Source organism: Cherax quadricarinatus, chromosome 47, assembly GCF_038502225.1.
Source record: "Cherax quadricarinatus isolate ZL_2023a chromosome 47, ASM3850222v1, whole genome shotgun sequence".
Taxonomy (NCBI): Eukaryota; Metazoa; Arthropoda; class Malacostraca; order Decapoda; family Parastacidae; genus Cherax; species Cherax quadricarinatus.
The window spans coordinates 10,444,363-10,468,684 of NC_091338.1; the positions used below are offsets into that span (position 1 = coordinate 10,444,363).

General features: G+C 45.3%; 1 protein-coding gene across 1 annotated transcript in view; it reads left to right on the forward strand.

The window, feature by feature from the left end:
* Positions 1-24,322, forward strand: part of nrm (neuromusculin) — a 591,863-nt gene that overhangs the window by 476,745 nt on the left and 90,796 nt on the right. Inside the window, exons 2-6 of the mRNA XM_070094629.1 lie at positions 5,589-5,769; positions 10,279-10,433; positions 16,549-16,716; positions 22,461-22,622; positions 23,272-23,435. Coding sequence (XP_069950730.1) covers positions 5,589-5,769; positions 10,279-10,433; positions 16,549-16,716; positions 22,461-22,622; positions 23,272-23,435 — 830 coding nt within the window. The remainder of the gene's footprint in view (positions 1-5,588; positions 5,770-10,278; positions 10,434-16,548; positions 16,717-22,460; positions 22,623-23,271; positions 23,436-24,322) is intronic.

Sequence of the window (24,322 nt, forward strand, 5' to 3'; positions counted from 1 at the left end):
AATGTTTTCAAATACTTGGGAGTTGACGTGTCGGCGGATGGATTTATGAAGGATGAGGTTAATAATAGAATTGATGAAGGAAAATATGTGAGTGGTGCGTTGAGGTATATGTGGAGTCAAAAAACGTTATCTATGGAGGCAAAGAATGGAATGTATGAAAGTATAGTAGTACCAACACTCTTATATGGGTGTGAAGTTTGGGTTGTGAATGCAGCAGCGAGGAGACGGTTGGAGGCAGTGGAGATGTCCTGTCTAAGGGCAATGTGTGGTGTAAATATTATGCAGAAAATTCGGAGTGTGGAAATTAGGAGAAGGTGTGGAGTTAATAAAAGTATTAGTCAGAGGGCTGAAGACGGGTTGTTGAGGTGGTTTGGTCATTTAGAGAGAATGGATCAAAGTAGAATGACATGGAGAGCATTTAAATCTGTAGGAGAAGGAAGGCGGGGTAGGGGTCGTCCTCGAAAAGGTTGGAAGGGGTGAGGGAGGTTTTGTGGGCGAGGGGCTTGGACTTCCAGCAAGCGTGCATGAGCGTGTTCGATAGGAGTGAATGGTATTTGGGACCTGACGATCTGTTTGAGTGTGAGCAGGGTAATATTTCGTGAAGGGATTCAGAGAAACCGGTTATTTTTATATAGCCGGACTCGAGTCCTGGAAATGGGAAGTACAATGCCTGCACTCTAAATGAGGGGTTCGGGATATTAGCAGTTTGGAGGGATATGTTGTGTATCTCTATACGTATGTGCTACTAAACTGTTGTGTTCTGAGCACCTCTGCAAAAAGTGATTATGTGAGAGTGAGGTGAAAGTGTTGAATGTATTTTCTTTTTGGGGATTTTTTTTCTTTTTGGGTCACCCTGCCTCGGTGGGAGACGGCCGACTTGTTGAAAAAAAAATATATCCAAATCGTATGTATATATGGCTGAACCACATGTATATAAAAATGTATATCCGTACAAATCATAAACAATTTCGACACAGTCGCTCCCATCAATTTCGTTGAGCTCGATTAGATTACTGTACGTTCGCTCATTTTTAGCCTCGCTGGATTACGTTTTAAAATTCCTCGTAATTACATTGCTAGAATAAATGATTTGTCATCAATGTTAAGGCAAGCTATAACAATAATTAATAATAATTCAAATAATTTCCTTATTTTCCGATGCTTTGCTTAAATTTACTCGTTCTAGGGGTCGGTGTTGCCCATCCCCCACCACACCCTCCACCCACCACACCCTCCACAATTACACCCACCTGTCCACAATTACACCCACTTGTTAGGTAAAAGGGCATGTGCAACTATGACGTTTTATTGTGCCAACGTTTCGCTCTCCAGAAGGTTCGTCAATCCGGTAATTCTACCAACAAATTTTACACTTGTCTATAACTACACCCACTTGCCCGTAACTACACTCACTACCCCGTAACTGCACTCACTAGCCCGTAACTGCACTCACTAGCCCGTAACTGCACTCACTAGCCCGTAACTGCACTCACTAACCCGTAACTACATTTACTAACCCGTAACTACATTTACTAGCCTGTAACTACACTCACTAGCCTGTAGCTACATCCACTAACTCGTAACTACACTCACTAACCCGTAACTACATTTACTAACCCGTAACTACACTCCAGTCATCTTTTCCACTTACTGGCTTGTGTTTCCAGGTCTTAGAACAGTTTCGCAAGGAATATGTGAGAGTTCCTTGTTCATGTTGTCACAGTTTAGTCTGACAGCTGAATAAGAATTTACTAAACATTCCCGCACGCTGACTATTGTTTACGTTCTCCACACTTGTATTTATGCTTACTTGTACTTTACTGAGGTTGCGATCTGAGTGTATCGTGCTGGAGACTGTCCCTGATAAACTCATTATGAGACCCTTGTAAATACGAGAGGCAATGCTGATGAGGGAACATTTTGAAACAAATTGTGCTCTTACTTCAGTATTGTTCCGTGCTCACAGTGCCTTTCAAGGGAGAGAGAACGGAATTTGAAAATATACTGAGGTCGTATACTTGCCGTATAGCATCAGACAGCAAAACTATCGAGAACGCCTTGAAACACTTGGAATTTATTCTCTGGGAATGAGAGATACCTCATAAAATATATATGGAAGATAATTGTAGATGATCATGTCTCTAATCTGAACATTGTTTTAATTTGATGGAGTGAGAGGTGTGGAAAGAAGTATAGAATAAACCCCGTGAAAAGCAAGGATACTATAGGCACAATTAGAGAACAGTGTGTCAACATCTTTGGTCCAAGTCTATTCAAAGTGCTACCAGCATTCGTAGCATCCTAAGACTGTTGCCCCTGCTACCAGCATTCATAAGAACGTTGACCCTGCTACCAGTATTTCTAAGAATGTTGATCCTGCTACCAGTATTCCTATGAATGTTGACCCTCCTACCAGCATTCCTAATAATATTGATCCTTCTACTAGCCTTCCTAACAATGTTGACCCTGCTACTAGCCTTCCTAAGAATGTTGACCCTGCTACTAGCCTTCCTAAGAATGTTGACCCTGCTACCAGCATTCCTAAGAATATTGACCCTGCTACCAGTATTCCTAAGAATGTTGACCCTGCTACCAGCATTCCTATGAATGTTGACCCTGCTATTAGCCTTCCTAAGAATTCTGCCTGAAGGAAGACATACTGTATTTTCCGGCATATAAGGCGCACGGCATTAGTGTCGTTACGGTAAGTCAGTTTTCATATTCAAAGGTTACCTTCTTATTTCACGCTAAAGCGTAACCCAAAGCCTACCCTTGACCCTGACCTTGAGCATATAAGGCCCAGGCTGATTTTTTCAAGGCCTTTTGTGGCAAAAAAGGCGCGTCTTATATGCTGGAAAATACGGTAAGTTTTGAAGAGGAAGTTGAGCAACTATGGAAGGAGAGGATTGTGATGGTCTCAGACCTGACTGCGAGGGTAGACGAACCCTCGAAATTACTCGCAGGAATATCACAGGTATGTCACAAGGTGGGATGGAGTTAGAGTGGCAGGATGGTGAACGGAGTGAGAGAGTGGAGGGTTGAGAAGCACTTAGTTGAGGTTGGTGAGAAGGAGAAGGAAAAAGGATAGGCAATACAGAGAAGGGAGAGGATGGAAATAGGGAGAGGGGAAGAGGATGGAAATACGGAGATGAGAGAGGGTGGAAACAGGGACAGGATGGAAACAGGGAGAGGCGAGAGGATTGAAATAGGGAGGTGAGAATGTCGTTGATAGCGACTGAAAGGCGAGAATATAATGGTAGTAAGAAAGGGCTTCATTTGTTAATTTAGTTTAGGCTAAAACGCCCTTTAAGTATTTATGGATTAAATTGGGTTATTATTGCTGGTGTGGAAGCTGTCTTTGTGTTGTGAGGGGTAAATGGATGCTGTGTTGTGGATGTTATCTTTGTGTTGAGGTGAGTGTAAGTGGATGTTATCTTGGTGTTGATGAGATGTAAAGTCAGTGCTTGACCAGCTGGGCTGTGGTTCGTACGTTGGATTGCATGCGACCGGCAGTAACAGCCTGGTTGCTCAGGCCTTAATCCGCCGTGAGGCTTGATCATGGACCGGGCCACGGGGGCGTTAACCCCCGGAACACCCTCCAGGTAGAGCAAGTGTTATCTTTGTGTTGAGGTGAGGGTAATTGGGTATTGTGTATTTGTTTGAACTGACGAATGAAAGTATGTTCTGCATGTTTGTTGTTTATGTTCTTGACTTACAAACAACACAGCTTCTCTCAATGTAATCGAAAGTTAAGTCCCACCGAGACACGCACACGCGCGCGCGCGCACACACACACAAAGCTCGTCTAGGCTCCTCTCAATTATTTTACAGACGTCTACAGATTTTTTTGCGTTTTCGTATAAACAGACGATGGGAGAGAGTGAGAGAGGAAAGTCAGGGAAGCGAGGAACAATTTTTATGTGCTGAAACACGCTTAATTGGGCAGTACGTCAAGGCACGTATATTCCTGTGAGGTGTGAAGGGTGGGTGGGTAAGGGTGAAATTGTTAGAGTTAGAGAGAGAGAGGAAGGAGAGGTATATGCGAGAGTAGGAGTCAGAAGTGAGCCAAGGAAGATAGGGGAAAGGCGAGAGAGAGGATGAACGAGAGAGAACCTAGGGGAAATGGAGATGGTGAAGAGAGAGAGAGAATAGGAAAAGATGTACAAAAGAGGGAGAGGGTGGCAAAGCCACGTCTCTCAGCATTATTAGGAAAAAATAAGATATAATAATTATTATTAAATTTCATCTGTATTTCCATTCATGATAATGCGCCATGGTGTTCTTTCACGGTTTATGAATGTATACGGGTTTATATATGTGTATGCCGATTTATACAAGTTAATTAACATGTATGTTTTTTCTTTTACCAGACAAGCCTATAGCGACCTGGTTGATCTCTCTGATAAATTAAGATAATGTAACACAGTCGAGTCCTGCCCCAGCTCATCTTTGGTCAGCTTAGTTCAAGTGAAGTTGATATAAACCTTGGTAATAAATACCGACAAGTTGGTTTAGAAAGACACTTAAGCAAACACTATGACATATTTATTAGAAAACGTTTCGGTGCTGGGACCTTGATCACTTCTGAAGTGATCAAGGTCCCAGGACCGAAACGTTTTCTAATAAATATGTTATAGTGTTTGCTTACGTGTCTTTCTAAATCAAGTGAAGTAAACTGTTTATGATGTTCAAGGTATATGTCGCCAGGCTAATGGAAGGATGTACTTCTTAGGTCTGTAGTGTTTTGAAATGTCGAAATGCTGTTGCAACAATGAATCTGTATTGCTCAAATATCTAATATGGTTCTTTTTCTTTTCTTCCCAGTTCAACCTCTTTTTCTTCTTTTCGATATGTTATGTGCTACCCTGTTTAGTAAAAATTTTATTTCTCTTTGTGGAATATGTCATCGCGACAAAAGGTAATTCTCAGCTAATATGAACGTAAGAATGGAGGAACACTGCAGCAGGCTTACTGGCCCAGACAAGACAGGTCTTTTTCAAAGCCAATCATTCCCACCCACCTATTTCCCAAAATACCCAGGAATTTGTTTCAATACTCCAGCTCTGCTGGAATGAAACCGTTGAAGCTGCAGTAGTTACTGGACCTTTAACGATGAAATTTATGACGAAAGCCTCATTTTCCTACCGAAGTTTCCTTATATTAATGATATACAATACCGACAGTTAGATGAATAAGACACGTGCAATATTTTGGTATCTTTTCCGCCGATATCGGCAATGAAGACTCAGTTGTATACATGAATCCAGATGTACTCCTGTTAACCGTCTCGGGGCCTAGTTCCTAGGACTTTTGTGTGTGCACTGCAAATGCTCTTGCGCTGCCGTCCACAGGATTTATGTGGGATACCCAATAAATTATCCGCTTCGACGGTAAAGTCTAAAAAAAAATCGTAAATTTACAAGTAATGCACAAACTAACAGATTTCAAAATTTTATGAAATCTATCCTGTATAATAATATAGTAATTAGTAATAGCAATAATGATAGTAATTATTATTAATAATAATAGTAATTATTAATAGTAATACTGTGTATGAGGTACTAATGTGAGTGTTATGTTTGTTTCAGCTCTGGTGAGGCGGTATGAGGTTGAGGGTCGGGCGGGGGAGGAGGTGCGACTACCCTGTGAGGTGGACAAGGCCTCCTGCGGAGACTTCCACAGCATCAAGTGGTACAAGGGCAATGACAGAGTCTTCATCTTCTCCGACATGGCCAACGTGAAGAGGGCAGAGGGACCCCTGCTAGACAGGTCGGTATGATCACAGAATGTAATTACACTGAGTTAAATCACATTGCAATCACAGTGTTATGGCAGAGATTGCTGTCACACACAGTTTAATAACACACAAAATACCAGGATAACCTAAACTTTAGAAAAGGTGTGACTTTTCAGAGTATATTTCATTCCTTTATTTTAATGGGCTTTGGAATAGAGTATTTTAAGACCATAATAATTCTTTGGAACGTGAGACCCCGTCGCTTGCTGTGGCTGAGATACGTAGGTGATCCGTACACGCCCAGGAATATGATTTTTTATGATATAGTGTTAAATAAGCACAATTATTTGGTCCCAAGTATGAAATTTCATAAGTAGAATTACATGTAAAAAGGGTGTAATGTCTTACTTGGTCACTGTTATTATTGAAAGTATTGTATCACGCCTCTGAAATGTTAAAAATATAAAGGATGTGATTACATGCAAGGAGCTGTTATCAATGTTACTGGAGAAGAATCGTGTTTTCTGAGGTGCTGTTCACAAGGAGAAAAAACACTCACATCAAGAGCTGGGCTTACGCAGAAAAGCTCACTAAGGAGGACAACGATAATTGTTGGTGATGTTTTGAAGCTGCCAACCTACGACACCGTGGAACAGACTCGAGGAGTTATTCACTATCACAAGACCACATGTCAAAAAAAAAAAAATCAGAAAATCAGACACATACACGCAATAGGTTGAATTTCTACGTAATCCCACCTACTGTCTCCTCGCTCTCTGTATGTGCGTGTGTGTTATGTTGCCATGTTCCTAGTAATCACTCGATAAAGCTCTGTTCAGAGTAAAACGTAGTCCAAATGAATGTTTGGACTACGTTTCTCTCTCTCACACACACACACACACACACACACACACACACACACACACACACACACACACACACACACACACACACACACACACACACACAGTCTATCACTACACAGTTGCTCCTTGAGGGTTGTAGCTCCTGTCAACCTGTCGGAAATTATCTGAAGGAATAAATTATTATTATTATTATAATCAAGGGGGAAGCACTAAACCCGGAGGATTATACAGTACCTGGGGGGGGATGTGGAAGGCATTCAGGCTTAATTCGGGGAACTGGAGCACAGATCCAATTCCCTAAATCAAGAGCCCCTCACCAACATCAAGGAACCTTCCTTGAGGGGTGAAGGAATAAAGAATACTTGACTTCCCTATTTAGGGATTAAAGTATTCCTGACTGGCGGAGAACAGGACCTGACCAGTTAACCAACTATCCCTAGAATTATTTTCACTTTTAAGCCCCCCCCCCTTCCCAGGGAAGTGTCTTGGTGATCTTTGTGGAAACGTTTCGCCAGCCAGTGGCTTCATCAGTCCACCAATGCAGAGACTGAAGCCACTGGCTGGCGACACGTTTCCACAATAAAGATACCAATTGTTACACAATTGTCTAATTCATCATCCTGTCGGTTCTCTGAACCATTTATCTACATACAAGTGTCTTGGTGCCTGTGAGGGGGCTCTTGATCCAAGGAATTAAGCCTATCCACCACTTCAAATCGAACCTAGTTGCATCTCATTGCCCAGGAGCTGTATAACCCCCTTCGGGGTTTAGCGTTTTCCAGGTCGGTAAATATATCTAGGCACGTTGTCAAGTCTCGCTCAACCGACGGAGGATCGAGCCTTCATTGTTCCGTGAGCTGAATGAACCCGCACGGGTTTAGCGCTTCACGTAAAATTCGCTTGTTTTTATCTCGCTGTGTTTGAATCGTATTTCCCGAAGCGCCAAAGCCGTGTGGGGTCATTTAACGCAGTGAGTGGTGAAGGCTCGATCCTCTGTCAGCTAATCGCGATCCAGTCTTAAAGTTGCTATTTAGATAAGATTTTGTTGGGATTTTTAACGCGGAGGGTTAATAACTCGTCGAGCACTGTGTCTTGTTTGAATTGTCGCTCTTTAATCTTCTCTCCCCCAGGATGCGACCCATAACAGTCGATTAATACCCAGGTACGTACTGACTGCTAGGTAAACAGGGACAGCAGGTGTAAGGAAACATGCCCAACGTTTCGCTCAGTCCCTCAGTGTGTGAGCCGAGGACGCTACTAACCCAACCATGAGCACTACCAACAGCATCCTAGCTACATCACTATGATGCTGGCATCAGTCTATCCCTCAGCGATATTGTAAACTTTAGATCTCTTCATTATGCAGAGAAAAATATCGTGTAACAATTTCCCGAAAATTGATTCTTAAATGACGTACTTGTTACCTGAAGTCGATTCTCAGCTTCACCGCCCCTTTCCCTGCGCCTCGGTCCCAGACCAGGAGGAGAAAGGGTAGTTGAAAGGGCTGCCATTTGATCGCCCCAGCGGTCTGAGCCTAAACCAGTAGGAGGAAGGGAACGAGTGAGGGACAGAATCTGAATCCATTACCATCAACTTCATGGGAGTGTGTGTGTATATACGCCTGAGTTATCCTCGTGGCCACTGGCAGCTCTCCAGGTGTTTGGACGGAATCTAATTCTACACACGAGACCTTGCACCCTTCTGGGAGGGAGGTGCTACTCGTATTGATACTCTTTATGCAGGTGCACGCCCTCTGGAAATATTTCCATTTCACTGCGAATCATTCTCAACGCATCGTAATTTCCTACGTTCTGGAAGACGAAATGCTGACGTAATTTATAGATATATTCCAGAAACCTTTGACAAGTGTGATTTCTGTGTATCAGTTCACAAATTGCGTGCAAAATGAATAATTGGTAAAGTGGGTAGATGGAGTTTCGACTTGATAAATCGGACTCGAATAATAACTAACAAAGTGCCTCGATGAAAATCTTTGTTGTTCCTTAAGCACAGCTGTCACCTACATATGTAATTCTAATATACTGACAGAGAAAAGCATTAAAGTTCTAACACAATAAATATACTAGGATTTGTGTGAGAATAACATCCACTGAGAAGTAAGACACATGTGCAACAGTTAGGTATCTTAATTCCGAAACGTTTCTCCTACAGGAAAGGCAGCAGAAGCAGAAGGTATGTAAAGACTGTGTGATCAGTCCATTACCCTCGAAGACAGTTTTGAGGTGGTCAGTTCCTCACCCTGGAGAAGAGTTCCTCTCCATAGTCTGGAAAAATGTGAAGCTGAGGTAACAGATTTAAGACGTGTACTGTCAAATGTGAGACGCAGATAATCTTGACGACAGGAGAGGCAGGGCCAACTAGTAGAAGTAAGAATATAATCACTGAGAGGCAGTGTAGCAAACCTACTGGATAGGCCCTTCTTAAATTCAACCCTCGTCACTCGTAGTTAGTGGTCAGGCAAAAAAGTTATCGAAGATATCCTCTGTACCAAGATACCGTTGTACATGTGTCTTATCAACTTGTCGGTATTGTATACCATTATCACATTCACATCCACTGAGAATACATTATACTTTCAAAAAGTTGTCAATCAAGTCTTTGAGTGGGACACAACACTGTTCAACGAGGATACAAAACACAGTTCATCGAAGATACAGAACACAATTCAACGAGAACACTGAGCACAATTCATCGAAGACACGGGACACAGTTCATCGAGGACACGGAACACAGTTCATCGAGGACACGGAACAGTTCATCGAGGACACGGAACACAATTTGGTGCTCAACTAGGACAAATATCAGCCAGTCCGCTATGAAGAAAATCAGTCGCATACCTTCACAACAAACACCTACCTTACCCCCGACTCTGGTATCACCTCATCGTGGTGAAGAGGCTTCAGCGACCCCGGTGCATAATTAAAACCCAAGTAGCCCATTTTTTTGTCCTAAATAGCGGAAATATTTCCCCTTTCGTGAAAATTTGCTATGGTTTGTGGCCTATGCCTTGAAACAAATTAGGAATAGGATTTAATTATTATTATTACGTAAATTTGGGGGTAGAGGTGAAACAGCGACTTTAATATTGAAGGTAATTGGATATTAATTGATATTAAGTAATTGATATTAAGGGAGGGGAGGGGGGAAGGAGGTAACCCGAATTCCTTATATCAAGAGCGCTTCACAGGCATTAGATTAGTCTTTAATAGTATCAGGAAAGTGAAGCGGGACTCGCACTTCAGTTTCAGTAACTTTTGTATACAATCTTGGTACAGTAGTGGAACTCTCGTATAGGCCCTTGAACAGTGGGAAACTTCCCTCAGGACCCGGTCATTAGGTTTGTAAACTATAGGCCACACGAGTTTACCTATTTACCCAGAGATAGGTAGGAAGACTGGTGTAGTCGACTCACAAAGTCGTAATAACACGATTGCAAACAAATAAGGGAACGGGTGGGGGTTTAAACTCATGGGAAATGAATAGTGAAGCTCGCAGGCCAATGCGTTAACCACTGGGCCAGCTGGCCGAATGGTTAACATAGTGGCAAACATTACAAATGTACTCCAGTATATCCCAAATACTCTCTAAGACATTTCCCACACTTACACCCTAACACATTTCCTCACCAGATTACAAACAGCACGTCTCTTGCAGAACTGACTTCCACTACGCCACGAACGGCACCAACAGCAGCCTGGAGATCTTCCCGCTACAGACGGAGGACGAGGGTTTGTACAAGTGTGAGATCACGTACCTAGCGGTACGTGAGGCGTGCTCCGTGGTGCAGTTCGTCAACCTCACCACCTACGGTACGTAAGCTAAACTGTTCTTGCGTGAATCATTTCGTGAACATTCAAGCTGGTGAAGACCTCTTGTTCCAAGAAATTCTTGGAGAACAACTGGAGGAGGAGGAGGAGGTAGAAGAGAAGGAGAATATTAGTATGAACTATGAAGTAGCGGAGAACATAAGGAGCACTGCTCAAAGCCTACTGGCCCATTTTAGTCGGGTAGGCGATGCAAGGAGCCAAGAGACAATTTAACTTGGAGAAAGAAAAATGTAACTAGGAGATAGAATATAACTAGGCGATAAGTGTCGGTTCTCTGATCCATTCATCTACGATAAGTAACTAGGCGATAGGTAACAGATGGGTAGCTAGGTAGGTAACTGGGGGATAGGTAACTAGGAGATAGGTAACTGGGGGATAGGTAACCAGGGGATAGGTAACCGGGGGATAGGTAACTGGGGGATAGGTAACCGGGGGATAGGTAACTGGGGGATAGGTAACTAAGAGATAGATAACTAGGAGATAGATAACAGGTGGGGATAAATAACTAGATTACTAGGAGACATAACTAGTAATAAGTAACTAGGAGAATTAACTAGTAATAAATAACTAGAAGACAGTTTTCACAGTTTGTTGGAGAGTATGATAGAGAACTCTATAAAACACAAGCATGACAGCTGTTATCAGGACAACGTTTCGCCCTAAGAAGAGCTTTATTGAAGGCGATGTTTCGCCATGACGAGAGGTTCATTGGGACAACATATCACTCTGAGGAGAGATTTTTCAGGTCAGTGACGCGAAACATCTCTCCTGAGAGCGAAACGTGCTAACAGTTAACATAAGAAGGAACACTGCAACAGGCCTACTGGCCTAAGCGAGGCAGCTCCATTTCTCCCACCGGCTTAAGCCAATGTCTTGACCTAGTGAGGTCAGACACGTGCTTTCCTATATCCTTCCTGAATCTGAATTTTTCCAATTAAAGCCATTGCTGCGAGTCCTGTCTGTGTTAGATATTTTTAGCACGCTATTTACATCCCCTTTATTAATTCCTGTTTTCCATTTATACACCTCAATCATGTCTTCCCTAATTCTACGCCTTTCTAGAGAGTGCAGGACGATTTCTGATACATGGGATCAACTTTGTCATCCTCCTCTGTACGTTTTCCAGTGCATTTATGTCCATTCTGTAATACGGTGACCAAACTGTGCAGCATAATTGAATTTGGTTATGCAAATTTTTGATATGCTAATTTCAGCTTCTCACCGGATGTACACTGACCAAATCTTGTTAAAAGTAGATGTCGAAAAATTGTCTAAATGGACATTAGCTAAGATTTTTTTTTCAATATACCGGCCGTGACCACTGAGGCAGGGTGATCACCGAGGCAGGGTGACCACCGAGGCAGGGTGACTACCGAGGCATGGTTATCACCGAGGCAGGGTGACCACCGAGGCAGGGTGACTACCGAGGCATGGTTATCACCGAGGCAGGGTGACTACCGAGGCATGGTTATCACCGAGGCAGGGTGACTACCGAGGCATGGTTATCACCGAGGCAGGGTGACTACCGAGGCATGGTTATCACCGAGGCAGGGTGACTACCGAGGCATGGTTATCACCGAGGCAGGGTGACTACCGAGGCATGGTTATCACCGAGGCAGGGTGACTACCGAGGCATGGTTATCACCGAGGCAGGGTGACCACCGAGGCATGGTTATCACCGAGGCAGGGTGACTACCGAGGCATGGTTATCACCGAGGCAGGGTGACTACCGAGGCATGGTTATCACCGAGGCAGGGTGACCACCGAGGCATGGTTATCACCGAGGCAGGGTGACCACCGAGGCAGGGTGACTACCGAGGCATGGTTATCACCGAGGCAGGGTGACTACCGAGGCATGGTTATCACCGAGGCAGGGTGACTACCGAGGCATGGTTATCACCGAGGCAGGGTGACTACCGAGGCATGGTTATCACCGAGGCAGGGTGACTACCGAGGCATGGTTATCACCGAGGCAGGGTGACTACCGAGGCATGGTTATCACCGAGGCAGGGTGACTACCGAGGCATGGTTATCACCGAGGCAGGGTGACCACCGAGGCATGGTTATCACCGAGGCAGGGTGACTACCGAGGCATGGTTATCACCGAGGCAGGGTGACTACCGAGGCATGGTTATCACCGAGGCAGGGTGACCACCGAGGCATGGTTATCACCGAGGCAGGGTGACCACCGAGGCAGGGTGACCACCGAGGCAGGGTGACCACCGAGGCATGGTTATCACCGAGGCAGGGTGACTACCGAGGCATGGTTATCACCGAGGCAGGGTGACTACCGAGGCATGGTTATCACCGAGGCAGGGTGACTACCGAGGCATGGTTATCACCGAGGCATGGTTATCACCGAGGCAGGGTGACTACCGAGGCATGGTTATCACCGAGGCAGGGTGACTACCGAGGCATGGTTATCACCGAGGCAGGGTGACTACCGAGGCATGGTTATCACCGAGGCAGGGTGACTACCGAGGCATGGTTATGACCACCGAGGCATGGTTATCACCGAGGCAGGGTGACTACCGAGGCATGGTTATCACCGAGGCAGGGTGACTACCGAGGCAGGGTGACTACCGAGGCATGGTTATCACCGAGGCAGGGTGACTACCGAGGCATGGTTATCACCGAGGCAGGGTGACCACCGAGGCATGGTTATCACCGAGGCAGGGTGACCACCGAGGCATGGTTATCACCGAGGCATGGTTATCACCGAGGCAGGGTGACCACCGAGGCATGGTTATCACCGAGGCAGGGTGACTACCGAGGCATGGTTATCACCGAGGCATGGTTATCACCGAGGCAGGGTGACCACCGAGGCATGGTTATCACCGAGGCAGGGTGACCACCGAGGCATGGTTATCACCGAGGCAGGGTGACTACCGAGGCATGGTTATCACCGAGGCAGGGTGACTACCGAGGCATGGTTATCACCGAGGCAGGGTGACTACCGAGGCATGGTTATCACCGAGGCAGGGTGACTACCGAGGCATGGTTATCACCGAGGCAGGGTGACTACCGAGGCAGGGTGACTACCGAGGCATGGTTATCACCGAGGCAGGGTGACTACCGAGGCATGGTTATCACCGAGGCAGGGTGACTACCGAGGCATGGTTATCACCGAGGCAGGGTGACTACCGAGGCATGGTTATCACCGAGGCAGGGTGACTACCGAGGCATGGTTATCACCGAGGCAGGGTGACTACCGAGGCAGGGTGACTACCGAGGCATGGTTATCACCGAGGCAGGGTGACCACCGAGGCATGGTTATCACCGAGGCAGGGTGACCACCGAGGCATGGTTATCACCGAGGCAGGGTGACCACCGAGGCAGGGTGACTACCGAGGCATGGTTATCACCGAGGCAGGGTGACTACCGAGGCATGGTTATCACCGAGGCAGGGTGACTACCGAGGCATGGTTATCACCGAGGCAGGGTGACTACCGAGGCATGGTTATCACCGAGGCAGGGTGACTACCGAGGCATGGTTATCACCGAGGCAGGGTGACTACCGAGGCATGGTTATCACCGAGGCAGGGTGACTACCGAGGCATGGTTATCACCGAGGCAGGGTGACCACCGAGGCATGGTTATCACCGAGGCAGGGTGACTACCGAGGCATGGTTATCACCGAGGCAGGGTGACTACCGAGGCATGGTTATCACCGAGGCAGGGTGACCACCGAGGCATGGTTATCACCGAGGCAGGGTGACCACCGAGGCAGGGTGACCACCGAGGCAGGGTGACCACCGAGGCATGGTTATCACCGAGGCAGGGTGACTACCGAGGCATGGTTATCACCGAGGCAGGGTGACTACCGAGGCATGGTTATCACCGAGGCAGGGTGACTACCGAGGCATGGTTATCACCGAGGCATGGTTATCACCGAGGCAGGGTGACTACCGAGGCATGGTTATCACCGAGGCAGGGTGACTACCGAGGCATGGTTATCACCGAGGCAGGGTGACTACCGAGGCATGGTTATCACCGAGGCAGGGTGACTACCGAGGCATGGTTATCACCGAGGCAGGGTGACCACCGAGGCAGGGTGACCACCGAGGCATGGTTATCACCGAGGCAGGGTGACTACCGAGGCATGGTTATCACCGAGGCAGGGTGACTACCGAGGCAGGGTGACTACCGAGGCATGGTTATCACCGAGGCAGGGTGACTACCGAGGCATGGTTATCACCGAGGCAGGGTGACCACCGAGGCATGGTTATCACCGAGGCAGGGTGACCACCGAGGCATGGTTATCACCGAGGCATGGTTATCACCGAGGCAGGGTGACCACCGAGGCATGGTTATCACCGAGGCAGGGTGACTACCGAGGCATGGTTATCACCGAGGCATGGTTATCACCGAGGCAGGGTGACCACCGAGGCATGGTTATCACCGAGGCAGGGTGACCACCGAGGCAGGGTGACTACCGAGGCATGGTTATCACCGAGGCAGGGTGACTACCGAGGCATGGTTATCACCGAGGCAGGGTGACTACCGAGGCATGGTTATCACCGAGGCAGGGTGACTACCGAGGCATGGTTATCACCGAGGCAGGGTGACTACCGAGGCAGGGTGACTACCGAGGCATGGTTATCACCGAGGCAGGGTGACTACCGAGGCATGGTTATCACCGAGGCAGGGTGACTACCGAGGCATGGTTATCACCGAGGCAGGGTGACTACCGAGGCATGGTTATCACCGAGGCAGGGTGACTACCGAGGCATGGTTATCACCGAGGCAGGGTGACTACCGAGGCAGGGTGACTACCGAGGCATGGTTATCACCGAGGCAGGGTGACCACCGAGGCATGGTTATCACCGAGGCAGGGTGACCACCGAGGCATGGTTATCACCGAGGCATGGTTATCACCGAGGCAGGGTGACCACCGAGGCATGGTTATCACCGAGGCAGGGTGACTACCGAGGCATGGTTATCACCGAGGCATGGTTATCACCGAGGCAGGGTGACCACCGAGGCATGGTTATCACCGAGGCAGGGTGACCACCGAGGCATGGTTATCACCGAGGCAGGGTGACTACCGAGGCATGGTTATCACCGAGGCAGGGTGACTACCGAGGCATGGTTATCACCGAGGCAGGGTGACTACCGAGGCATGGTTATCACCGAGGCAGGGTGACTACCGAGGCATGGTTATCACCGAGGCAGGGTGACTACCGAGGCATGGTTATCACCGAGGCAGGGTGACTACCGAGGCATGGTTATCACCGAGGCAGGGTGACTACCGAGGCATGGTTATCACCGAGGCAGGGTGACTACCGAGGCATGGTCATCACCGAGGCAGGGTGACTACCGAGGCATGGTTATCACCTCGGCAGGGTGACTACCGAGGCATGGTTATCACCGAGGCAGGGTGACTACCGAGGCATGGTTATCACCGAGGCAGGGTGACTACCGAGGCATGGTTATCACCGAGGCAGGGTGACTACCGAGGCATGGTTATCACCGAGGCAGGGTGACTACCGAGGCAGGGTGACTACCGAGGCAGGGTTATCACCGAGGCAGGGTGACTACCGAGGCAGGGTTATCACCGAGGCAGGGTGACTACCGAGGCAGGGTTATCACCGAGGCATGGTTATCACCGAGGCAGGGTGACTACCGAGGCATGGTTATCACCGAGGCAGGGTGACCACCGAGGCATGGTTATCACCGAGGCATGGTTATCACCGAGGCAGGGTGACTACCGAGGCAGGGTGATCCTTATAAGAAGAAAACTAAAAAAAATGTCATTTTTTCCATTTAGTAATTTATGTAAGAGTCGGTGTTACTAGCGTCTTGCTCCCGGCATTTTAGTCGCCTCTTACGACACGCATAGATTACAGAGAGAATTGTTCACTTCCCTATGGAGAATTTGTATTATTTTGTTTAATGTAATACTGCGTGTATTAATATATATATATACATTTGATCCTTAGATTTGCCTGTATGTTAACCCAGACTTTTTCCACTTTCCTGTACCGCTGAAGAAGGTCTCAGACGGAGGTCGAAATATGCATTCTCTTCTCGCACTCTGTCTTGTGTGGGTTTCCTCAAGTCATAACATTGCGTAGTGTTTTTTTCCCCCCTTCAGCGTTGCCGACGTATCTTCAGATGACGTTCGAGGACGGATCGCCCATCGACAACGGCACCGTGGCGGGGCCGTTCGACGAGGGGACCTCCCTCACGCTCATCTGTGAGTCCGGCGGTGGCAAGCCCGTGGCCAGGGTCTCCTGGTGGAACGGCAGCCAGACTCTCCCAGGTGAGTGCCAGGCATGACCCCTGTGTGACCTCTGTGATGGAATATGACAGGGAAATTCATTATGTGTTTGAAGGCTTACTCAGCCCTGTAACAACTTCAGACAGTATTACCCAGGCTGGCTCCTCCTCAGGAAAATTAGTGAATAGAAAAAGAAATAACAGACAAACACTTTATTATATAGAAAATATAAAACACTTAAATATGAAATATTAATCCTACATTAAACAAAATGAAAAATGAAAAATATAAATGATAACTGAATTCAACGCTAATATATATAGGGGTGTCTGGTGTTGGTGACACTGTTGTTGAAATTGTAGCCGTTGCTGATCGGGGGGGGGGGGTCGCAGGTGTTGGTTACAACTCACCGGTTCGTTCTTCACAGTATAGCCGTGAGTATTATATCCCGATGACAGGAAAGCAGGTTCTTTACCACTGCAATGATGAGGGGTTACGTCCTGCAATTTCATACAGGTGCACAGGTAATTAAATCCAAAAAGGGGAAGTCTCAGGACGTTAGTATATCTCCATGTTCTGCTCGTTGATTGGCAGGTGACCCTCTCTGTCATTCAAGCTGGAAAGATAGACAGGTTACCCACTGCTTAAGAAATCACTCTCCATGATAAATACAATACCTAAAAGATGTGGTGATTATTACAACAGTCAACCTAGAGCAAGACTGAAAGGACTAAGCTTATTATTGGTCAAAAGTGAAGCTTTCAACCAATAAATCCACTAGAATACAAGGCAGGCATGTACTTACAGTAGTGCTGGGAGCTGAGTCTAATGATTACTGTTTGGACCGGAGCCCCACACGTCACCTTTCGGGGGGGGGGGAGGGAGGAAGAAGGAGGGGACGGGATAGCGGGAGCTAGACTGACCCTACCTTAACAAGCAGCAGGCAGTCAAACTATCACTTTCCGGGTGGGGGAAAAAAGGCGGGAATAGCGGGAGCTTGACTTACCCTACCTTAACAAGTAGCCGGCAATGAAACTATCACTTTCGGGGAGGGGAAAAAAGGCGGGAATAGCGGGAGCTTGACTTACCCTACCGGCAATGAAACTATTGTTACTATATACTCCCTCTCTACTCCTATCTATTGAACTTTTCCCTCACAATGTGTTATGGAATATAACAGGGAAACCCATCCTGTTTGATGGAATGACAGGAAAATTCATCCTGTGTGATGGAATATGACAGGGGAAATCATAGCTAGCGTTCGTTCTTACTATATAATTATCATACAGAATAGGATAGCAACACAACGCTGATGTATCCACTTTTGCTAAATATTAAGAGAGATGCTCAGCAGTTGTCACTATCTGTGGTCAAGTACTTAAAATATCAGGTTAAATATAGGTTAATATATGTTAACCTAACCGACGTAACCGATAATAGCAAATGTAAAATTTTCATTAAGGTATATTCTTCAATAAACAGAGATATTCCTGATGAAAGGAGCTGCCCAAATTGCAGATAGCGTTGGATGACGGTATGTTTGCCATCTTACTCTGATCTTCCAGCTCAAGCTAACAGACTATGAACCATTCAGTCTAGTTGAATGTCTATACCCCTGCCTGTGCTCACAGACGTCTGGGGATCACTTCTCAAGTGAAAATCACAGGAAAAAATACAAAATACAAATATGACAAACTGTGAGGATACAGGGATTAACAACTATACGATATAGCTGGGGGAGGGAAGGTGGAAAGAGGGATAGATAGAAATATTGAAAATAAAGGTATGAAAACCCAACTTGTGTGGTGCAGTATGACAGGGTAACACAGAGTTTGTTCCTATCTTTTTACTTTCGTTTAACATTAAGTAACCTCACACATTGGGTCCCCCATAATGTTAATTCCCATATAGAATAGAAGCAGCAGTACATTGCGGGAGCTCCCACAAAGTAGCAGCACCCTGAGGGTGTTCCCAAATATGTAACTATCATAGAGAATAAGACAGCAGCACACTGCGGGTGTTACTAGTTGTCTTCACAAATAACAGGTCCTGAGACAAGACCTAACATACCAGACAAGAGACTGTCCTACACGCGAATATGACAAGACATGATGACACGACACGCGAGGACACGAGACATGACATGCGCGAGTCTGTCGTGAATGAATAAGAGAGTAAGGAAGTCATTTCACAGAAGACTTTGGAAGCAAAGACAGTATAAAAGACTTTGAAGAGGACAAAGAAGACATAAAGAGAGTCCTCTCTATAATAAAATACCATTTCTTGGCGCTCTTTACGAGCCGGTGTGGAGGGTGCAAGACGCCCCTGAGACTGCTTTATAATTATTATTATTATTATTAATTTACCGGGAAGCACTAAATCAGATGGGAGTCATACAGCGCCTTGGGGAGATCTTCGGCAGTCAGCTTCGATCCAGGAAAAGGGAGGGTAACTCAATTTCTTTGGGTAAAGAGAACTTCAGCAGCGTCAGTGTACTCTCCTGGAAGTGTGTACAGGTTGATGCCTCAAAATCAGCCAGAGTTATGACACAGATATGATGTGTTCTTGCAGAATCACTTATTGTCTCCAGGTTGAAATATTGCTATATACAAGGCAGGCAAGACTGCTAGGTTGCAAAACGTATATAGAAATTTCACTGCCCGTATACCCTCAAGCATCTGAACTGTTGGGAACGTTTGAAGTCTCCTCAGTTGTATTCCTTGGAACGTAGGCGAGAAAGATACATAATTTACACCTGGAAAACCCTGGAGAGACTGGTCCTAAACCTGAACATTAAAATCACCATGACAAAATACCTCTAATAAAAAACAAGGGAGTGATGAGCGAGAACTCGTCCAGTGTCAGAGGTCCCCCGACTCTTCAACGCCCTCCCTCAGTGCATAAGGAATATAACTAACAAACCTATGGTTATCTTTAAGAGGGGATTGGAAAAGTTCCTCGAATTAGTGCCTGACCAGCCGGGCTGTGGTTCGTACTTTGGAATGTGTGCAGCTATCAGCAACAGCCTGGTTGATCAGGCCTTGATCCTGCAGGTCTGGTCTGGGACAGGGTTGCGGGGGGCGTGACCCCCAGAAACGATTTTCAGGTATCATTCAGGTAATACAGAACAGGGCAACATAGGGCACTAGGAACTACAGCAGAACAGCACTAACGTAAGCTACCATACTAACTGGTCTGTAACAAGTTCCATAGATCATAACTCTGATATAACAAAAAAAAAAAAAACTGCAAATTACCCAAAATAAGATGAGATTTATTCCGGACCTGGGCTGAAGAGCACATGTAGGCCAGGATGAAATGCATAATGTAGTACATAGAGTAAATCTATTGAAAGTCAGCCTTGTACACAAACTCACTAAGAACCAGTGTCCTGAATATCTTGCTGTCAATATTGCCAAGGTTAGGAACCAAAGCCGGTATGGTATTAGGGGATGTGAATACAATTTTGTAGTACCTACAGTAGGTGACCAATCTACAAACACCTGTTACACAGTGGGTGGCCAGGCCACAAACACCTGTTACACAGTGGGTGGCCAGGCCACAAACACCTGTTACACAGTAAGTAGTCAGAAGGTGTTTATCCTTGATTCAGTTGTACGTGATCTGATAAATATAACCTTTCTAAAAGTTCAAATTTTTGCACGAGGCTTAGACTCAAGCTTATTTATTGACACAGGTAATGATCGTCTTGTTATGATCCAGAAGGATGGAGGAAACTGTTATTTAGTGATGGATCAGAATTGTTACTGATTTAGTGATGGAACAAAATTGTTATTGGTTTAGTGATGGAACAAAATTGTTATTGGTTTAGTGATGGAACAAAATTGTTATTGATTTAGTGATGGAACAAAATTGTTATTTATTGATGGAGCAAAATTGTTATTGGTTTAGTGATGGAACAAAATTGTTATTGGTTTAGTGATGGAACAAAATTGTTATTGATTTAGTGATGGAACAAAATTGTTATTGGTTTAGTGATGGAACAAAATTGTTATTGATTTAGCGATGGAACAAAATTGGATGCATTCGCAGTGTGTTGCTACTCTGCTTCACAATATATAATAGTTATATGGGAATGGAAGAAAATACAAAGACGAAGAATACTGAAGACGATTTCGAGGGGGGGGATCAGCGCCCCCTCAGCTTTGTGGATAAGTTAAATCTCTCTCACTCTAACCACTTTGTCAGTTACGCAAGTACGTAAGATTACATAAAAAAACGCTAAACCTTCATGGTTCATCCAACCTCATTAAACAAATTTAATGCTAAAATTTAGATAATTGAGTACTAATATTCTACGAGTGTTTAGATGTCTCCATTTCTCTGCCAAGTATGAATATTGGTCTCTCCAGAAGACAGGTTGAACACACCCTCGAGGCTTCACAGTGTACACACCCTCGAGGCTTCACAGTGTACACACCCTCGAGGCTTCACAGTGTACACACCCTCGAGGCTTCACAGTGTACACACCCTCGAGGCTTCACAGTGTACACACCCTCGAGGCTTCACAGTGTACACACCCTCGAGGCTTCACAGTGTACACACCCTCGAGGCTTCACAGTGTACACACAGCGATCAGTAACTTGTAATATCTATTTATCTGTTCTACACCGAAAGATCTGTTTTGGTAAATTATATATAATGCCGTGCCGAATAGGTAAAACTTGCGATTTTGGCTTAAATAGCAACGCTCTTCTTGCCGAATAAGGCAAGCGAAAATTTGTGTATGCAGTAATTTCGCAAAAATTATTCTGAACCTAACGAAAAAAATATATTTCATTTTATTTATTATTAAATTGTTGTAAATTTATCTAAAATATATTTAGTTGGGTTAGGCTAAATTAAATTGCGCTTGTTATAATAAGGTTAGGTAAGTTACAAAATTCTTAATTTTTACATTAACATAAATGTAAAAAATATATTTTTAAACGTATAAGAGAAATTTTAAAAAGGACTTTATTTTAAATGAGTTTTTGCCACTTGATCAGTTTTACCTATTCGGTACGATATATATATATATATATATATATATATATATATATATATATATATATATATATATATATATATATATATATATATATATATATATATAATTATGTATGTATGTATACACGTACACAGAGTAAGCTCTCTTGTAAAACTATTCTATTATGTGCGATTTTTTTAAATAACTAAAAAAGTGTTTCCAAAATTGCACAACCAGAATAAAATGAAGCATTTTTCCTGTGCTGTTGACTTTTGGATAAACCTTTTTTTAAATCGCTTCTACAAAAAGTTGACGATGTAGAGGAGCTTCATAAGGGAGATTATTGCACACAAAACAACGTTCACAGTGTCGTGGCTGAACAATTCATAATCTCCAGATTTTTGTAGGAACTGGTCAGTGATGTCCATTGTTTTTGATGTTGTTCAACAAGTTGTTATTGAGACAAGGTTTTGGTGTGTGTGGCGCTTTATTAAGTCATCACGAAGCTCTACACAGAGCGACCCTGTGAGGCACCTTGATGCCTGTGGACTCTTGACTGAAGTAACTGGACCTTAACTACCACTCCTTGGACTGAACCTAATTACCTCCCAATCCCCAGGCTTTGTATGACCTCTGCAGGTCATACAGCCTGTTTAATCTTACAGGTAATAATAGTCTACATACAGCCACACGTTCCTGTAAGAGTTCGTTTTGGCAACCTATTTCCTTAACCATTGTCGTAAAAACGTCAATTACATTGTTTAACAGGCACTGGTCCCGTTTTCTCACCCTGCAGGAGAGTACTCGGGCATCCTGGAACAGAACGGGGCAGGGGTGGGTAGGAACATCCTCCGTGTGCCCCTCACTAGAGCAGACCTGGCCTCCACGTTAACCTGCGAAGCTGAGAACGCGGCCATGACTAGTCCCTTCGTTGCTTCCGTCACTATCGACCTTAATGGTTAGTCTACTGCATCACACTGTGTGTGTGTGTGTGTGTGTGTGTGTGTGTTAGTTACCATTTTGTCCTAGGCACATGTCGATTAGACACTAGGCCTGTTGTGTGTGTAGGTGTGTGTGTGTGTTAGTGTGTGTGTTAGCGTGTTAGTTACCATTTTGTCCTAGGCACATGTCGATTAGACACTAGGCCTGTTGTAGGTGTGTAGGTGTGTGTGTGTGTTAACATATTTTGTCCTAGGCACATGTCGATTAGACACTAGGCCTGGTGTGTGTGTGTGTGTGTGTGTGTGTGTGTGTGTGTGTGCTGCGCGCGCGTTTTACAGGTGTAGGTAGAGATGACATAAGTGTGAGTAGAGATGATATAAGTGTAAGTAGAAATGATGTAAGTGTAGGCAGAGATGATGTAAGTGTAGGCAGAGATGATGTAAGTGTAGGTAGAGATGATGAAGTGTAAGTAGAAATGATGTAGGTGTAGGTAGAGATGATGTTAGTGTAGGTAGAGATGATGTAAGTGTAGGTAGGGATGATGTAAATGTAGGTAGAGATGATGTAAATGTTGGTAGAGATGATGCAAGTGTAGGCAGGTTAAAATGCTTTGTAAATTTTTACAAGTTACTTCCACGGCGTGACGTACGACCTCTGGTCCACAGTACCGCCGGTGAGCGTGACAGTGACGGGAGCAGAGACAGCGACCTACGAGGGGGAGGAGGTGACGCTGACGTGTGTGGTCAAGGGGGCTCGACCAGCGGCTTCCATTACCTGGCTTAATGGATCAGTACCTGTCCAGGACGCTCCCACCCTCGTCAATGTTCAGGTAGGTTGTGTTGCACTACCTGGGTCAGCGGCAGACGAGGCTGGGAAGAGAAACAGCAGAGGAAGGAGAGAAGGAATGAAAGGTAGTGGGTATGAGGAATAAGTAGGGTGTGTCGAAGGAATAGGAAGTGGGTGGGTGGGGAGTTGATTAGAGGGTTACGAAGGGATAGGGAAGAAGGGGAAAGCGGGAGAGTTGTCTGGGAGTGGGTAGGTAGACAGGGATATGACTTGCTGAAAGTATAAAGAAAAGGGTGAATGAGAAAGGGAAACAATATGCTACATCATGTGATGAGCAGCTTGTCTCGCATCATTCTCATCCATCATACTTCGTAGCAGTTTAATAGCGAAATTTGGCACAAAATTTATACACCCAGAGATGAATGTCTCTCAGTATGTGTCAACTGAGAGTTGACTTTAATTCCTATTTTGGGAATGAAAGTCTCTTTGGCGGTAAACAGGTGATATATTGAGTATACCTGTTGTAGACTCCGGTGCTCGGTTCCAGACCAGGCCTTCTGGTTCATGACTTGATCAGTCAGGCTGTGTTCATGCTATCTACATGCAGTCCCACTCAGGCATCACATCCCGGCTGATCAGGAACTGACTCGAAAAACTTATCAAGTTCTCTCCTGAAGACAGCAAGACATCTTTTAGTAATTCCTCTCATATATAAGGAGAGAATTTTGAAAAGTCTTGTTTTAGAAATCACACGAAGTCTTTTGTACTTCTAAACCCACCTTCACTATAAGTGTTTAACAGTCATGTACCACCTCTTATCTCTGGTGAATTTCCAAACATTTAGCTGTATAGCCCTTGTGGCTTAGCTCTTCTTTTTGATTATAATAACCAAACATTTAACAAACACCAAGAAAATGTATGGGCCAGATG